This window comes from Micrasema longulum, unplaced genomic scaffold, assembly GCF_059751315.1.
Source record: "Micrasema longulum isolate JH-2025_06_02 unplaced genomic scaffold, ASM5975131v1 h1tg000606l, whole genome shotgun sequence".
In the NCBI taxonomy this organism is placed as follows: domain Eukaryota; kingdom Metazoa; phylum Arthropoda; class Insecta; order Trichoptera; family Brachycentridae; genus Micrasema; species Micrasema longulum.
Window position 1 is genome coordinate 183,444 of NW_028277802.1, and position 19,376 is coordinate 202,819.

Below are 19,376 nucleotides of genomic sequence, written 5' to 3' on the forward strand. Positions count from 1 at the left end.
GGCAGGGCAGTCGTGGTCTCGTTCGCGGGAGGGAAGCACGTTATTTGGATTCGCCTCCATCCACTTCTATCATCAGCGTTATCACATAGGAAACAGCATATATTCTGAATGCTATTTTTTAACCGAGCTTGGTAATTTTCATGCCTACATACAAAAATATTCATAATTATCAGAAAAGCTACAGCCCATTATGGTCCGTAACCTCATCCCAAATCGGTCTCCATTCCTCCCTGCACTATGAGGATCTTCTGCAGTTTGTGAGGCTAGTTACTTTTATATCACTTTTCACATCATCCAGCAATCTTAATTGGTATCTGTCTCTGCTTCATCTGCCTTCCAGTATGGTTTAAAGAATTTTATCGGGGGTTTGATTATCATTCGTTCTGCGCACATGACCCAACCATTATAATCTTCCTTTTTTTATGAACTGCGCAATGTTTGGTTTACCATATACCAGGTGTACATATAAGTCTTTTCTCGGTTTCACAAAGAGATGGCGCCACTAAACAATACGCAGCGTATGAATTTGACACTACACCAGTTTGTTCGTCAGAAATTAACCTACAAACACACACAAGTTTAGTCTGCAAACAATATCGTCCGTGTTATTGTTCAGTGATCATGTCGACATTTGTGCCTGAAAAAAAAACATTTGCGGCAACTGTTGCTTTTCATTTGTAATCAAAAGAAAGTCATCGTTTGATGGTAAAAACATATTGTAAATACGCTTCATCGATTAAAATATGTGACATATGGTTTAGACAATTTAAACGTGATGATTTCAATGTGAAAGACATTGCGCGCTCTGGTAGACCACAAAATTGCGAAGACAAGCAATTGCAGGCGTTGCTGGATGATGAACCAACTTAAACTCAACAGTAATTGAAAAAAACATTTGATATGTAACAAAAAAATAATCAGCAGACGTTTGCAAGCAATAAGGAAGATCAATAAACTGGGTAAATGGGTCCCACATGATTTGAATGAACGGCAAATGTAAAATTGCAGTCACTTGTGAAATGCTGTTTCAACGCCACGAAGGAAAATTATTTCTGTACCGAATTGTGACGGGTGACGAAAAACGGATTTATTTTGAAAACCCAAAGAGGAGAAAATCGTGGCTGTCACCTGGCAAAACCTGTCCTTCAACATCAAGGTCAAATCGCTTCGGCAAGAAGACCACGCTTTGTGTCTGGCGGGACCAGAGCGGTATTGTGTATTAGAACTCCAGAAGCTCGGCGAAACCGTTAATGCACAACGTTATAGCCAACGAATGATTAATTTGAATCAGGTTTTGATCGAAAGACAACCGGAATGGGCCAGAAGACATGGCAAAGTGATTTTGTTACACGACGATACGCCGTCTTTAATATGTCTTTATCTGCCGTACTCCCCCGACCTGGCACCATCTGACTTTTACCTCTTTGCATCGATGGGGCACGCGCTTGCAGAGCAGCACTTCAGCAATTTCGAGGAAGTTTGAAAAGGGTTCGACAAATAATTTGCAGCAAAAGACAAACAGTTTTTTTCGGCATGGTATTCATAACATACCTGAAAGATGGGCAAAGTGTGTTGATGTCAATGACCAATATTTTGAATGAACAACTTTATTTTTTTTTACCACAAAAGCCGGCAAAAACTTATGCATACACCTGGTATTGCATCAAATTTATACTTGAATTGTCACATTCATACCTTTTGATTGACAGCACCAAATACATTTCTTGATATTTTTCTTACGAATACTTTTATCTCTTTTGGTCAAAACCCAGCATTCGGCACCACATACAATGATCGGTCTAAGGATTTTGTAAATAATGGTTTTAGTCTTTCTAGAGAGCAATCAGGATATCTATTTATGTTAAAGTCAGACGATACAAACATACATAAAAACTGAGTAGTGTAATATGCAAATTAATAATCTTTACAAATTTGATTAGATAAAATCAACTTGATATATTTTCCGCGAAACGATGTTCAATTCTTGATGTTTGTAAACCAAGATTGTCCATTCTTGCCACTACGTGCTTTAAGCTTCAATATTTGTTTTGAGAACAGTACTTGTAGTTGCAAATTTTGTTTGAAATATTTCACTTTGCTTAATCAAATTAAGACGACTTGTTTACATTGCTACGCGGAAGATTAAAAAAACACGATACTTCGACTGACCGTATTATTTTTATTAGTTTTAATATTTATATGATATTTTTGGTGTATGAGGGAATATAAATGATTACGAAAGAAATCAAGACTGGCAAATTGGATTAAAATCCATAAATACATTTGATTGATTTTAGATTTGATTAAAGAGTATTTCTGGTGTTCTTTAAAAAAAATGCTTCTGGTTTTTTCATGAAATATAATTAACATTTATAGAACTTAATAGTTTCTTAAACAATACTGTAGAAAACATTTTTTTTACTATTAACAGAAAGTTCGCTTTATGTTCCAGGCCGATTCTGTCTGGCCGCCATTTTGGTTTGGTTGTCATTTGTCGGCTCATATTTGACAGTTGTAGTTGGTGTAATAATTTATTTTGGAGCATCTAACACTAATTTGGAGCATCCGCAACAATGCGTTGAAATTGTTTTTGGCGTCAAGCAAGTAAAATATTCCGAAAGTTATGAAACCTTTTTCATATTCTAGGAAGTAAAAAAGGTCTGGACGACAACAATTTTTAATGCAATGACGCAGAGTGTTTATGAACGTCCGGGCACCTTTTATCGATGCCGTGTTCATGAATTAGGGTGTTGAAAAACTATTACGACATCTTAGAATATATAAGGTGGCGCAAAAGTCATCACCCTATCGGAAGATGCCATTACTTTTGCAAATGGTGGCAAATGTTAGTTCTGCTTTGACATTTGTGAAGTAAACAGATACAAAATACACGTCAACAAGACATGAATCGCTATACTTTTTTAAGAACGCGGAAAATGGTTTCGATTTTTTGCGGAATAATTAATCGGTGGTGTTGGCGCAGCGTGAATTTAGGCGCAGATTTTCCGGTCGTCCGACACCAACTGGATAAGCACTACGGCGTTTAGCCGCTCACCTAGAAGTTTATGGGACATGTCGCAAGATGTCGCGGAAGATCCCGGAGTATCGACCAGACGACGTGCCACGTAATTGATCATCAATCGGCGGTCTTTGCAGAGAATTTTGAGATTGGAGAACATGTGGTTTCAATAGATTGAATCAACGGCGCATACTGCACGAGCCACGACCAATATTTTGAGGGCTGTATTTCCGGGTCGCTTAGTCTCTCGTTTGAGTTATTTGCACTGGCAGGCAAGATCACTCGATTTAACCGTTCCTAACTTTTTGTGGGGTATTTGGAAGTCAAGAATCTATGTTGATAAGTATAATAAGTATAAATAAGACTCTTTAAGCCCTCAAAGAGAATATTCGTCAAGAATGCGAGAACCTAGCGATGGAAGTTCTGGAAAGAGTGAAGGAAAATGCCATAAATCGGGCCCGTATAGTCATGAATTCTGGCGGCGGCCCATCGGCCAATATCATTTTCTCGACTTAATAAAAAAAAGTTAGGATATCAAATAAACATAATCCAAAAGCACAATCAACATTTTTCATTTACAAAAGAAATTGTAGTAAAAAAACATTGGGTGTCAACTTTTGCGCCAACTTGTATACATATATAGTATATACTCTGAGCACGACAGTTTAAAATCTTTCTTGTACCCAAATTGGATCGATTGGGTCTACAGCATTTGTGGTTTTAACAAGATTGTACCATGTCATACACTGCTCATGATGAAAATTTTAGGGGGAAACTTCGCAGCCAAATAATGTCAAAAGATGATGATATAAACAGCCTCCCACGATCCCCTGGTTTGACCACCCCCGATTGTTTTCTATGGGGGATCTTAACGGAAAAGGCGTATACTAGCAAACTAACGACTTTTGAAGTCGGCAAAAATTTAACTAAGAATATGTTTTAGTGAGATAGCATTTTAGCCACGAAAAGATGCAGTCACGGTACTGACATCGTACTTCAAAGAAGTTCTTTAAAACCATTGATTTGAAAAATTTATTTAAAAAAAAGCGTCGGAGGGTACATAAAATGCACTCCATACAAAACTATTATTTTGTGCTGTATTAATTAAATATTATTTTTTATAAATTTATTACAATATATATTATTATTACTGCAGTTTATCTTAATAAATTTTTATGTACCCAAGTACTTATATCCTACTCTTTATATGCCAGTAAAGGGGCCGAACCGAAGTTACAAATGCTAAAAAATCATTTTTCTCATTTGTGACGATGGTTTTTTAATTATTTCGTTTATTGTAGTTTGAATCGCAAAACAAGAATCATTGCCACGTTTGTTAAACTATTGCTGCAACGCAATTCAGTATTTTTTTGGAAATATTAACTGCCAAATATATTTTGAAGATCTAGATCGAAGAAAAAAGGGTCAATGATGAAATTAAGGGGTATAATACCACACGTCAGCAAAAAACGATACGTCATGATCATTTGCTTAGTTACACAGTTAATCTTAAGGTGTGTTAAAACGTGTATTCTAGCCAATCATTAATTTCTCATTGAAGTGAAAGCCGTAAACACAAGCATTTGGGATCCATGGAGATTCTCAGCGCAAGGCAAACAGTGAAAGTGGCCAGGTGTAGGTAATATACCTACGTATAAAAAGTTTGAAAGATTTTCTCACTATTGTCTGTGTTCTGAATAACAAAAATACGTTCCCACAATCAGCAGTTTGCCCAAACTTGCTACAAAACTAGTTTAATTTGATGTAATACAGCATCAGAAAACGTAGCATTGAGCTCTAATATTTTTTGAGAAAATTCACAGTTTATTATTATAATATTGCATTTTTTAAAATTTTTTAGATTGATTTGTTTATGACAAGAAACAAGGTTTTTTAAGCTTTACATATTACATAACATTACATATTTTATTTGTACGAAATATTCCCAATCAGCAAAAGTGCTGGTATGAGGGAATATTATATATAATAACACAATGGTTTAAATAAAAAAGTCGATAAAATAACATCACATATCACTCGCCACACGGGCTGTAAGAACTGTTTATTTTGGTATTTTTTAAGTACGTATATGTTTTGTATATTTTTAGGTCGTTAGAAAGTAAATTGTAAACATTCATTGCTGTATACACAAAACTGTTTCTTTTTCTGTTAGTCCTAGGTTGTTCGCAAGTCAAATTATTTGACGCTCTTATATTTATTTTATATATGTTGTACTTGAAATTTTATAATTTTTCATCTTAATATCATTTTTATTTTTTCTGTGTAGATTAATTCCTCTAGATTGAGCATTTTTGTTATTCTATATAAATCTGTGGTTCTAGTATATTTATTAAAATTAAATGTTACTTTAAGTGCCTTATTTATTGTTCTTTGTATTGATTCTTGCATTAGTTTACTTCATTGCGACCATATTATTAATCTAAATACAAAGTGTGGAAGTATAAAAACATTGTATATCATTAATTATGTACTTTTATCAAAGACTTCTGTTTTTCTCATTATTCCAATAATTGGACCTAGTTTTTTTATAACTGATCTGATATGTTTTGACCATGCCAATTTTTCATCCACTTCCAAACACAAGTACTTTACATTTTCTGTTTGTTTAATTTGCTCATCTTTAATTATTAGGTTAAATTTTATAGGGCGATTGTTTTTTGTTTTAATATCATTTATTTAGTCTTATTTGTATTTATTGTTTATGAGTTATTATCTAATCAGTACATACATTCATTCAGATCCTCATTGATGTTGTTTTGCAGTTGGGTTATATTACCACCACTATATATCAACAGAGTATCATGTGCATATACAAAATACCTCCCTGATACATTTGAATGTCTAAGGTTATCAATATACAATAAATAAAATAGGGGGCCTAATATTGACCCCTGAGGGACCCGTATAGTTATAGTATCTTACCACTCATATAATTAAGATTCTTTGTCATTGCTTTTCTTCCCTTTATATATCAACTCTAAATTATGATAAATATTATAATTTCGAATTGCGATTTTGTTCAAACAGATATTTCCACAAAAAACATTATTTTTACTTAAAAATGTTCCTCTGTTGTGGGAAGGTTTAAATCATAAACTTGAAAACTATAGTGTTCACCATCAACCATCTATATTTGCTTCATGTTTTAATCTTGCCCATATCCCACGTTAGAAGACAGCTTAAAAAGCAAGTCTTTACAGCCATCGCTGGAGCGTTATATCCAGTACTTGTTTACAAACTGTATTTATAATATTGTTGACCAGGAAACCTTATTAATGTTTTTTCTAAAATATAATTTTTGTTATCAGGGTACCGATAACCTCAGAATAGAAAATAACATTTTCAAATCGGTAATTTTTTGATTGTTGTTTCCATTATTAATAATAAAAATATCACACACTGGTTTTTATATTTATTTTCTGTTTTTGAAAAATTCATGTATTAAGTTTTTTAAATAAAAGTTTAAATTATTGGAATAATAAAAAAACAAAAAACTATTGATCGTGTTAATTTTTTATTGTAAATTAATTTTAATATATTCGTGAATAATAAATCGAACTTAGGCAAAACGAACGCAAATGGTAGGTAAGATTGAACATCTAAAATCATTATTTGATTTTCTGAACCATAGTTCCTCTCATTGATGTTATATTCTGTGACCTTTAGCATTTATAAGACTTTAATCAATCTCATTTATCAGAAGCTTGGCTATTTATAGACGTATTACATATGCTTTGTTTTCTTTATAAGGTTTTTCATTAAATACAACAAAAAACAAATATATAATTAAAAAAAACGAATAATTTATTTTGATCATAATAATCGGGCTGCGGTCCCGTGGTAGTGTAGCAGATCAGAGATCCGAGGTTCCAACTCGTATCTACCACACACTTTTGGCACAGTTATTTACGACCACATAATGAATTTAAAAAACCGAAATATTAATAACAACGTAAATATTATTATTATTTTTATTTTTAACTAAAATTTTGAGGCTTTTTAGAAGGTGGGATAGAAGGGATATGGAAAGAGGTAATGAAAAATACACCGTAACACCCAGACCAATTGAGAAAAAAATCTTTCTTGTATTTTTTTCTTGCAACTGGCGGAAATCGAGCCCGCGACGCCAGTTTTACAGTTGGCCGTCTAACCAACTGCGCCACGGCGCCTAATTAAAAACAAGTTTTTTACTGATGCTATAGAATGCTTAAAATGGGGTGAAAGAAACAAATTCTCATTCTCTCCTCACATATTGGCTTGATGTTACGGGGGAACCTGAATAGGGAGAGAAACCCTGTTGTTAAGATGGACGGAAAGAGCATCAGGTTTCAGGACCATGTCCGGTATCTTGGTGTTCAACTTGACAGATCTCAGTCGTTCCTCTCGCACATCAAGACTGTCTCGGTAAAGGCTAAAAAATTGTTTTTCCACTTACGTCGCCTGTGTTGTGTTGAGTGAAGAATTCGCTCTCCAGCCCTGCGGATCTTATATCGTTGATCCTATGTGGCCCAGGTTACGTATGCGGCCCAGGTATGCGTACATCGTTTGGATATTGGAGTGGCTAGACTAGCACTTCTTAGTGGAGAGAAGGTTCCTGTGCTGGCACTGACAAGGACATATCGGACTGTGGCGTCTGAGACTCTTTCTGTGCTTGCAGGAGTTCTCTCGATAGATTTTGAGACAAGAAAGGCAGTAGTAAAACGCTCTGTGAGAAAAGGAGAGAATATGGAATACTTTGGTGTTTGACCATCATACCGCACAAACGGTTTCGGGATATGAGGAGTTTAGAGACAAACTCCATAAGCTTGGACTTGTCCCTGTCTCGAGCTGTGCTTGCTGAGATAACCATCAATTGGCCGAACACATCCTGTGACACTGTGTGCTATTGAATGATTCCAGAGATGAGATGCTGTATGGTCTGATAGGGGTCATGCGACCAGCGTGGAGTGTGGATCTGATGGCAGTACAAATTTTGCACTCTTCCGTTAGTTTGTCTGGACTTGGGTATCGCGTTGGGAGCTCCTCAGATGCGCGGACGCCTAGGTGAGTAAAATATGGTGGGACAGGCAACTGTTCCTATAGGATGCTTATTCAGTTGGGACTGTGCTTCCTTCCGAGCGGAACGCACACGTTTTTTTGTTTTGTCCTTCCCTTACGGGGGTGGTATTTGGATCCTCTGCCTCTGACCACCCGGGAGTCTTTCTTTCCGAATCCCTTGTCAATGAAAATCAAAAGAAACTTAAATATTAAAAGAAAATATTAGTTTGTGACTGTCTTGATTTGCCAACAAACGAGAATTCTGTATTGTGGGTTAGGACATACTATACATTTGTACACCATTAATTCCCAGAATGCGTTATTCAAAAGGATTAAAACAAATTTTTAAAATCTGTTTTAAAACCAAAATACGGAAATTTCTCAAAAAATCAAACACATTTTTGCAACAGGAATTAAGCTCGCATTTTTCACTTGTTTCAGGAAAAAGTAATTTCCTATTCAAGCTGATTTTCAATTTACGCGAAACAAATTGACTGCAAAAAATAATTTTGATTATTTAACAAATATTGCCACGCTCATTGTAATTTTAATTTCAGTCGTTTTTATTCCAATTAAAAAAGATTTGTTTGACGATAACTACATTAAAATAATCTTTTTATTTTTATTCAAAATTTAAAAATAATTTCCTGGCTTCTATTTTATTTTTTGAAAAATTATACGTTCAATTACTTTTCCTTAAATGAAGCCAAATATGTTTTTTGAAAAAAAAATATATTCGTTAACTTTTCTTCGAATAATAAATATATTTTTTTAACGTTCATTTTATACTAAAATGTTAAATTAATATTAAAAATAAAAAGTTTTAATTCAGTGTTCTATGTTTTGTTTATCCCATACCTGATGGTTTTGATTAGAAAATTTACAAAGTCTTACAAAGATTACAAAGTCATGATCTTATTTTTTGTTTTTGTGAGAATCAAACCAGGAGACACTAAACGTACGCCTAGACACAATGTAACCTTAAAAAATATCATAGAATGCGCTATAATTTATAATGGATAGGTATAAAAAAATATTGGCTATTCTGTAACGTTTTCATGGCATAATATTATTACGCTTACGAGTATTCATTTCATAACGTTTTTAACGGGCAGACGCCTACCTATGTCAAAATGACCACGCCAGAGGCTTTGATATTTTGCCCGTATTTAATTGATAAATAATAAAACATAAGTGTAAAAGGTATAGTTTCAATATTTCGTAAGTTAAGCAATAAAAGTTGAGCATTTATCAAAAGGTAATAAAACTAGCTAATGAGTTCTAAGTAAATTGAAAAATAGTGTTAAGCAATATGTTGAAATTAAAATCAAAAAAGAAATAGAATGTGACTTTTTCTTCAACCCTTCCTGGCCTAAGATATCAGCTCAGGTAGCATATTATTTTAATAACTTTTTGTTAATCAACACATTGATTTCAATATTTGTATAATCCTACCCTATAATGTTAAGAGTGTCAAAAATAGTAAAATATTTTTCCGCTGAATTCTTTCAATGATAATTCAAATGTGTCTTTGGTTTCCCCCTGCGCAAATTGCAAACATTACAGTTCGTTGCTTCACAGTTTGATAATTTAATTATTATTTAATCATTTTATTTATTAAAAAAAAACAACAGCCATTACAACAAATAAAAGTATTTACAAATAAACCAAAATTAAAGACTAATTATAGTTTTCCATACATTACTAAATACAATGTCAAAAAAAGAAGTAAAAAAGGGTACATTGGAATAGCCACTCCGCATCATTCCACACGTAAAAAATAAATAAAATTTGACAATAATTATGAAATAATAAAAAAAAAAAAGAAAAAGTTTTTTGTTTACTCGGACTTAAAAATCCTTTCGCCGGCGGATCCATACGGAGTAATACGGAGCTATCAGTCCTCCCTTCTTTCTTCTTTCAAACAAGAGAAAAATTTACAATATTAAATTGTACAAAAAAATTAAATATGAGATAGGTACAGTATGATTAAATTATAATTATTATTTTTAGTTAGGGTTCTGGCATTGTCTTTAAATTTGTTTAAAGTGAGGAAACATATATCCATTTCAGCAAAATATTATTTTATATGTTGGTCAGTTCACACGTGTGTTTTTTGCTATTTGGGCGTATATTTCCAGCCATTACCACAACTTCTCGCTGTACCTCTATGCTAACGGATAACGCGACATTAGGATCAGTGCTGTTCAACGAAACACAGCGAAAGCAGCGCACGGTCATACAGCATCCTTTTGCATCAGTATTTTATGAAAAAATGAATGACTTTCGCAGAAAACTAGTAAAATTATGAAAGAGTTTTATAAAAACTACCATGAGAATCATACAAACTGAAGACTTTAGCAGGGGTAGTCTTTATACCCCATTCAGGAACTCCAGAATTTTATTTCACTTTAAGGCTCGGAAAGGTTAAGTATATCTAAACATATTTGAGTATCCTTTCACGAATATTTTAATGAGTAATTTACATTTAAATTAATTCAAAATAATACAACATACTTTTTGATGTTGTCTGAAAACATAATAAATATGAGTTTCAATAGATAATTGAATGAAAGTTAAATAAGATTTTAAATAAATAATTCGCTTCAGCATATTAGAAACAGTATTCGATTAATCACATTAATTAAAATATACACATTACGGTCAAATCTTTGGTTCTTAAATAAGCCGCGCCTAGAAATTCGAATAGGAAACCATAGTGGTCAAAAATGCAGTATAAAACTTTAATGTTTTAAGTAAGTCCTTTACTTTTAGGTTTTATATAATGTCATTAATAATTATTAATGCTATCGTGTATTTGATGTTTAGCAATGCAAACAAATTTTAACGAAAAAACAACATTCTATAATAATTTTAACCATTCACTGTAAAAATAGATGAGAAGATAAGATAATGTTTAATTCGTTAATTATACTTGATTGTTTATTGTAATTTTTCGCTGGATTTCATTTTATAAAAATAATAAATTATTTTATTGGTTCATATTTTAACGTACTCATTACTAGACATTATAAAATATTTGTTAAAATAGAGCGAATAATAATTATGACAATTTGTTAGTCCCGACACACAATTTCTGAAGTCAGGATAGTCTCAATCAATTTCTAAACAATTTATTTCAGTCGTTTTCATCAGCTAAAATAAATTAAATTTATTTTTTCATCACAAACAAGTGAACATTTTGTAATGCGCCACTGATTGACGCTAAGCAAGTTTTTAAGAACCAAAGATTTATACGCTTTCTTGGCTAAGTTTAAACTATACGCAAATACGTACTTGATGATGGTAAACAGTAAACATAACTCACCATCTGTTGGGGTTGTTTGCTGTCCAGAGTTGACTTTGGGACGTTCTTCACCAGCCACTATTTCCTTGGCATATCCTCGGCAGAATTCTTCATCAGTAGGATTTGCAGCTTCTGCGACTTCTCTCTGATCACCTTCGGGTGCAGGTTCCACATCGTCTAAAAAAAAAAATGATTTTTTTATAAACAATGTTTTGAGTTTGTATAAATTTTTGTATACATGTATTGGATTCAACCCCCTAGGGAGCAGTTAATATAAACATATAAACATACTAAAACCGAGATGGAGAACATTTTACATTTTAGACGTGATCTGTCAATGGCTGGTTTAAGTGGCCACTTTACTAGCCATTGACAGATCGTAAGTCCTGTAGATGCCTAGACTTCCATATTTACTTCTCTAAACTATTCACGGTTGTAGTATGTGATTATGAATGTATTGAACTCAATGACTGACAAGATTTAACCAGGACTTGTTGATTTTTGTGAAAAAAAAAGCTAAAACCCAAATTAATGTGGGTGAGACTCTATTTTATCTATAGAAACTATTTTATTTACTAGATAAAGAAAATATTTTTCAATTTCTGTACTTTTGATACCGGTTGGTTCCATGAAAAATATATAAGAGTATGTCTCATAAATATATTTATATATATTTTTTAACAAGTCTCCGTAAAATATTATAAAATTTCTTGAGTGTAAAATTCTATGAGCGTTTCAATTTGGAAATAACAATTTCCTGTTGATTAAAATATTAATTTAATTGAATAAATAACACAAAAGCCGAAATTTTTAGTGTAAACACACCTTACATAATTGTTTATTATATATTGATTCTCAATATTTACACTTGTACCTCACAATTTGTAATTGAATAAAATTCATAACAGAGCGGCAAACGTGTATAATTATCAATTAATCAATCAAATTAATATGCAACGGGAAGTGAAACATCGTTTTTGGTTTAAAAGATAAAGTTACATTATTTATTTTTAAACTAATTATTAATTTAATAATTTCAAAACAATTTAAGCAAAAATATGATATAATCTAAGTTATTAAAAAAAACTAATTAAATGTTATTACGTTCCATTCTCGCCAGTCGTTCTAAAATAAGATGTTTTTTCTACAAAATCCTTCCAGCAGTTTGAGATGAAGTTAGTACTTTAATATAAAAAGCTTTTTTTAATCTTTATAAAATTAATAAGATAATAAATCCTTTAAAAGAAAGAGCCCTTTTTTTTAAACTTAAAGGTAGTTTGTTTTATACGTATAGATAAAGAATACAATTCTGTGTGGGGAATAGAACCAAAATCCTGAACTAGTGTTTTTAACTCGACGACTACTCTCAGATACGAATCCCGAAAAAGAAAATCGCGTTTAAATAAGTCGGCCTTGTAGTAATGTTTACTGCATTTGCTTTGGAAAACATTGATGCTTGAGAGTTCAATTCCAGGAAAGGTCGAAATTAAATATCGATTCGATAAGTGGTTTAAACTGCAATATTTTACTATCTCTGGAATAGCACGTTAAGCGTCAAACTGATCACCTTGATTTCAAATAATAGACAATCATGATTCATAGCACACGTTTTCGATTTCAATGCCCAATTCATCACGAGTGCGGATAGGAAAGATATGATTTTTTTAAGCCACTAAAAAAAATACACAAAAATACCAAAAATATATATATTTTTGCATGTTCCTACCTTAATGGTAAATATGTAAAATACCAAATTATGTTTTAAATCAAATTATCACAAGCATACAATAAATAAATATATTGATATTAGCGGCACATACTTAAAACATTTGATATATTACATAATTGTAGTTACAGTATGGTCGTCTCCGTCTAAGGGTTGCATGAAAGAGCTTGCTAATGAAATAAGATGAAAATAATGAAGAATAAGGGTTTCACGAGACGGGTGGTTGTGGTAAAAGTGAATGATTTATGTATGTCAGACCTACCCATAAAGGATGATGTTAATAAGACAAATAATATGAGTACAAAAAATAATTTTGTCAATAAAATCACCAATTATATCCTCTACATTACTTAATGTTCAAAAACCTTAAAATTAAAAACTTGAAAGTAATTCTGTTTTATTAAATGACTGGATGACACATTAATCTACTTAAGGAATTTAAGTGGATTTGCGATAGACTGGACCAGTTTGATGATCTCACGAGAGCGATGAAACCGGTTATCGGTCTGATTGATTATTTATGTAAAGCTCAGTATTTTTATATCTCGTTAAATACATTATTATTGTTTCCTTTTTAACCCTTTCTTTTATCATTTTATTTACATATTTTAGACCTTAATTTTATAGGTAATTTTGATTTTTGTTTTGGGTACATGAATTAAAATTTTTCTTTATTTTGTTTTATTATTATTTTTTATCTTGTTTTGGTTGCATTTATTAGCACCCATTACTTTTCCAGTTTTTCCTAAAGTTTCAAATATATTCAAGTTTATGTTTATTCTTTAATTAAATTGTTTTTTTTAAATCTATTTTTCTACTTTGAAAAAATATTTTTAACCATTTTCTTTGGTTTCGTTGATTTTTTTTTTCTTCTTAAAGCTTATTTTTTCAAAACATCAAAAACAAAATAAATATGTGTTTATTATTTTATATGTGTACAATATTATGTCTGTACTCTTTATTTATTTTTCAAGCGTAACATTCACCATTCCGCCCATAGTTGGACATCTATATTACTTCAATTCTTTCATCTGTTGATGTTTGTGAAGTCCAAAAGCTGAAATATTTATTTATGCCGGTGAGATTCGTCTAATTGAATTATTTCAAAGGAATTATTTCAAAGGTTAGTAAATTCAACAATGTGTTGAGTATTATTTTGCAAACATTTGGACATACTCAAAACATTGTTGGGACACTTATTTCATTTGTCTAATGAATGAAAATGTTCGTTATTTACGTTACAACGATTCCTATTTAATACTACTGTAAATTGAGATTCAACAACGGCAGAATCCAAGTGCTGTTTTATTTGAAAGGAGATAAAGAGCACTTTAAAGTAAAAATGCATGTTAAGGCTGTAGTCGGGTCAAACTAACGCAAAATTAGGAAATCATATGATTTTGCAATTTTAAAACGAATGTTTTTTTTTGATCGGGCAGTAATAAAAAAACAAAAAAAAACATGAAATAGATAAAAGCAACATTATTTTTTAAATGTATTTCTGTTAAAAAATATACTTAAAAGTTTTATTGAACTAAAATATAATTACTTTTAGACCGGCAGATTACGCCATTTCAAATTTAGACTAAACTGAGGTATCTGGGATCTCAATAAAGACTAAGTATTAAACAAAAATTACTTGCATTGATTTAAAGATAATACATTTAACATTAAAGTGGCGGCAGCCAAATTTAATTTTTTTGTTTTTAAAAAAAAATACAAGCATTTTAAATCACATACAGTTTTGTGACATTTTCCTTTATTTCTACTTAAAATTATGCTTTCAGTAATACTTAAAAAAAAATTGAAATACTTTAGTTGAAACCATTTTTTAAAGGATTGTATTCTTTTTTTTTAAAAAAAGAAGATAAAAATATCTTATTGACTTTTTCGTGACCTTCAGATCAGCCCTTTCGAAAGCAATTAGGGCTGGTCTGAAGGTCAGTCTAAAAGTCAATAAAATATTGTTTTAAATTGAATTGAATATTACAACCAGAAGTAAAAGTTTTTTTTTTTCTAAAGTATTACCGAAGGCATAATTTTAAGTAGAAATAAAGGAAAATGTCACAACAATGTATGTGATTTAAAATGCTTGTATTTTTTTTCAAAAACAAAAAAAATAAATTTGGCCGCCGCCACTTTAATGTTAAATGTATTATATTTTAATTAATGCAAGTAATTTTTGTTTAATACTTCGTCTTTATTGAGATCCCAGATACCTATGTTTCGTCTAAATTTGAAATGTCGTAATCTGCCGGTCTAAAAGTAATTATATTTTAGGTAAATAAAACTTTCAAGTATATTTTTTAACAGAAACACCTTTAAAAAATATTGTTGTTTTTATCTAAATTATGTTTTTTTTTTGTTTTTTCATTATTGCCCGATTTAAAAAAAATTCGTTTTAAAATGGCAAAATCGTATGATTTCATAATTTTGCGTTTGTTTTACCCGACTACGGCCTTAATAATGGAATGCATTTCTCGTATCTCAAAACTGTACAGGATAAACAAATACATGCACATACTAAGTTTGCAATACATTCTCTAAACTGGTTCCAATCGGTTGGATTTAAAGAAGCTTGTTCAAGATCAAACGAACAGTGTACTACAAAAACACTCGACTACACGCCGTTTCAAGTAAGGATAACTTGAATTTCACTTTATAAAGAAATGAAATACAAAAGGTATTTGGATTTTGTTATTAATTTTTCATAAATTTCTCGATTCCAATTTAAATTATAAAATGAAATAATATTTTTAGACTTCAATTTTTGAAAAGTAGGTATCGCATTTATCCGTAAATTTACTGTATGTATATAGTAAATTAACTACACATTTTTATGGTTGTGATTATTTATATTTTTTATTTATTAGTTTATACATACATTGTTACAAAAATGGCATAAAAAACACTCTGGCAAATTCTGCTTGTACTAGGAGTAGGCTAAGTATATGAAGTATTTGAAATGTATGCTGTAGTTTTCAGATGTTGCTGATTTGCTGTAATACAAAGTCTTTTTTGTCATGAAAAATTAGGTAGTTTATTTATTTATTTTATATTTTCATATAGAATATCTAAACCTTTATTATGGTCCAAGCTTATTTATCAAAATGCATTTCTATCTGAATACAAAAATAAATTTAAGCATGTGTTTAATATTTGGTTCACTGGTAGATGGGCTAATTTCCCCAAAATTCACGGAATAATTATTTTAAAATACATCACATACTCCGTTTCAAATATTTAAAAATTCATATTTACCAGGCACAAAAGAGAGACGTAGGTATGCTAAAAACATAGGTTTTGGAACGTGCTGTTATTTTTTTGTTTTTGTATTTTTATTTAGATCATTTTGTTTTGAATATTATATGTACACATATGAAAACAAGATCACAGTTATAAGCAACTTAATTTTATATACATGAAGTTAAGTACGACTTAAGGCATTTTGCTAGACGTGAGCCAGACAATCTAGAAAAGGCAATAATGTCTGGCCGAGTTGAAGGTAGGAGAAGCCGGGGAAGAATCCCATATAGATGGACTGACCAAATAAAGGTGGCTACGGGGCTGAAATTTGATGAATCAGTTCGTCGGGCTGAGGACAGACTGGAGTAGAAGTGTTCATGGTGATCACGATCCTCAGCATTGAGGGACCGACTTGGAAGAAGAAGGAATTAATTTTTTTTTTATTTGATTTTATTTGCTTTTATTTATTTATTAACGGACATTGTCCATTTAAACAATTTATAGGGTTTTAATATTACAATGTAGGAATAGTTAAAAACATTTTAACAAAGAAAAGAAGCATTGACAAACATAAAATACATCAAAACAAGATCTTGACCATTTATTTAGTGCTCGTTTAAATCATAGTTTGTTCTATGCTGATCGATGAACAGTACTTCATTGGTTTTCAACCTACAAGTTGGAACGTGGAATTTTACGTGTCCAAGTAATTATGGCACAGGGATTAAACCATTTAGTTTGCCGAACAAATATATGTAATCAATATTAGTTCTACGTTTTTGTAGACTAAAAATATTTCTCATTGACTATATCAGCATAAGAATAATTACCTCTCTCTAGTCCAAGCATCCACGCTACTTTTCGAAGCAAACGATGTTGGACTGATTCAATGTGATTTATGCGATTGACATAGAATGGAGACCAGACCACGGAGGTATATTCTAGGAAAGGGCGAACAGTTGAGCAATAAAGAGTTTTGATTTTTAATAGTACGGACATTAGTAAAATCAGAAGATATTCTGTGAATGAAGTCAAGTATTTCAGCAATTTTTTTACTATATTACCTATATGCTCGTTGTATGTAAGTTAATAGTCCAAAATACCTCCCAAATCTCTGATGGACTTAACTAAATGAATTTTCGAGTTTTCTATTAGGTACTCGAAGGAAATCAGTTGTTTTGTTCTATGAAATGACATTTTATTGCATTTTTAAAAATTGAGTTCTAATTTATTGACTTTACACGATTGGTTAAAATAATTCATGTCTGATTGAAGAAGACAACAGTTTTTTAAGTTTGAAATATTATAGAAACAACAAATAAATATTTAAATTCGCTAAGATAGCTAATGCTAAGAGAGTAATAAAGCAATTGCTATTTCGCACTTCATGTCCCAGTCCACGTATTAGTACTAGGAGTAAATTATAAACTAAAACTTTAAAAATAAATAGGAAAGGTTAAGTTGTACAATGTTTGATGATTTTAGAACTAAGACTGTGGATAATATGCGATTATTGTATTCCTCGCTACCTTCAGTGATTGCGGGCTCCATCATTAGTACGAGTCTACATTTCATTATTCTAGGGTCAAACGAGGGGTCATCGAATGCATATTCGTCCGAGTGCAGAGGGCGAAGGAGTGCTCACTCAGATCATTGCACTTCATTTTCAGACAAGTCCATTCGATTTCCCCGGGCGCCCGATTTTCCCAGCAAATCGTAAAAGATACGAATTGCTCTATAACACTAAGTTATAAATACATACGGCGCGAAGTAAATGCTGTAAATACTCTATGGCACATTTATGTAAGCCAGCTTGAAACTAGTGACGCAAATAACTGCTAGTATCATGATCGAATACTATGAATAATTCGATAACAAACAATTATTCTTTTAACATAAAATATTAAACGAATTATTGTATGCTGAAAATAATAACTGAATGCTGTCAAAATGCGATCTCCCAGACGAATGTGTGATAAAACTATGTACGATAGATGCACAAATGTCAAGATCCGTACATTATGTGAGGCTGAGCTGAGCATTACCAACAAAATCGAGAAAGAAGCTCTGCGTTGGTTTGAACATGTAGAGTGAATGGACAGCGAAAGAACGACTAAGAATATTAACAATGCGAATGTTGACGGATGCAGAAATAGAGGAAGACTGAAAAAGAAATGGAATTGACCAAATCCAACAAATACTTAAAGATATAAATGTTAAAAGTCGGAATAATCGGCGCGCGTGCATAATAAGATGTATGAATGCAGAAAAAGCGAGATCTGTCTGCAAAAATAAGGTTATGTAGCATTCTATTCTATCTGTCTACTTTTACGGGGAAACGGAGTGATGGTTTATTTGTTTCGAAAAGATAAGCAAAGGAACTAATTTTAAAATCATACCTAGTAGAACGTCAGCTATTATTGAAAATCGATATTCCATAAACCGAATTTGGAGTACCGCTAGGATTATTCCCGGACCTTTTATTTTATATTTTAAACAATGATGAGCCGTCACCGTATTACTTAAATTGAAAGATATTTTCTTCTTGGATAACATAAAACAATTTAATGAAAACTTATCAACAAATTAAGAGAAATATCACTTTATTAAATTAAATGAGCAGCGCGTTTATCTACCAAGCAAGAGGTCTCGGGTTTGGTTCTCGACATGGTTGACACGAAATATTTATTAAAAAAGGTGTTTTTACACTAGAATATTTTACAGTCCCTGGACTGGTACCTGAAGCCTAAGCCTAATCACCTTACCTTCATGTTTATAAAATGGTCAAGATACGCTGCGAGTGGTGTACTAATGCAATACCCTATGCATCATTAGGTGTGAAAAATGAATGATGATAATGATAAAACTTACGAAACAGAAAATACAAAATTTTACTTGAGACACCCGTTAAAAAATGTAAAATCATATACATTGAGACGAAGATAAAATTTCTTCATAAACACAAAGCTTATTGGGAATATGTTATGAGAAGAATTATGGAGGTTGTTTACTTTTTCTTA

General features: G+C 31.6%; 1 protein-coding gene across 1 annotated transcript in view; it reads right to left on the reverse strand.

Moving 5' to 3' along the window:
* LOC148280215 (uncharacterized) overlaps positions 1-17,907 on the reverse strand; it is a 129,357-nt gene extending 111,450 nt beyond the window's left edge. The window contains exons 1-2 of the mRNA XM_088228737.1: positions 17,886-17,907; positions 11,406-11,561 (exon numbers count right to left, since the gene is read on the reverse strand). Coding sequence (XP_088084863.1) covers positions 11,406-11,561; positions 17,886-17,907 — 178 coding nt within the window. The remainder of the gene's footprint in view (positions 1-11,405; positions 11,562-17,885) is intronic.
* Between the last annotated feature and the right edge of the window lie 1,469 nt (positions 17,908-19,376).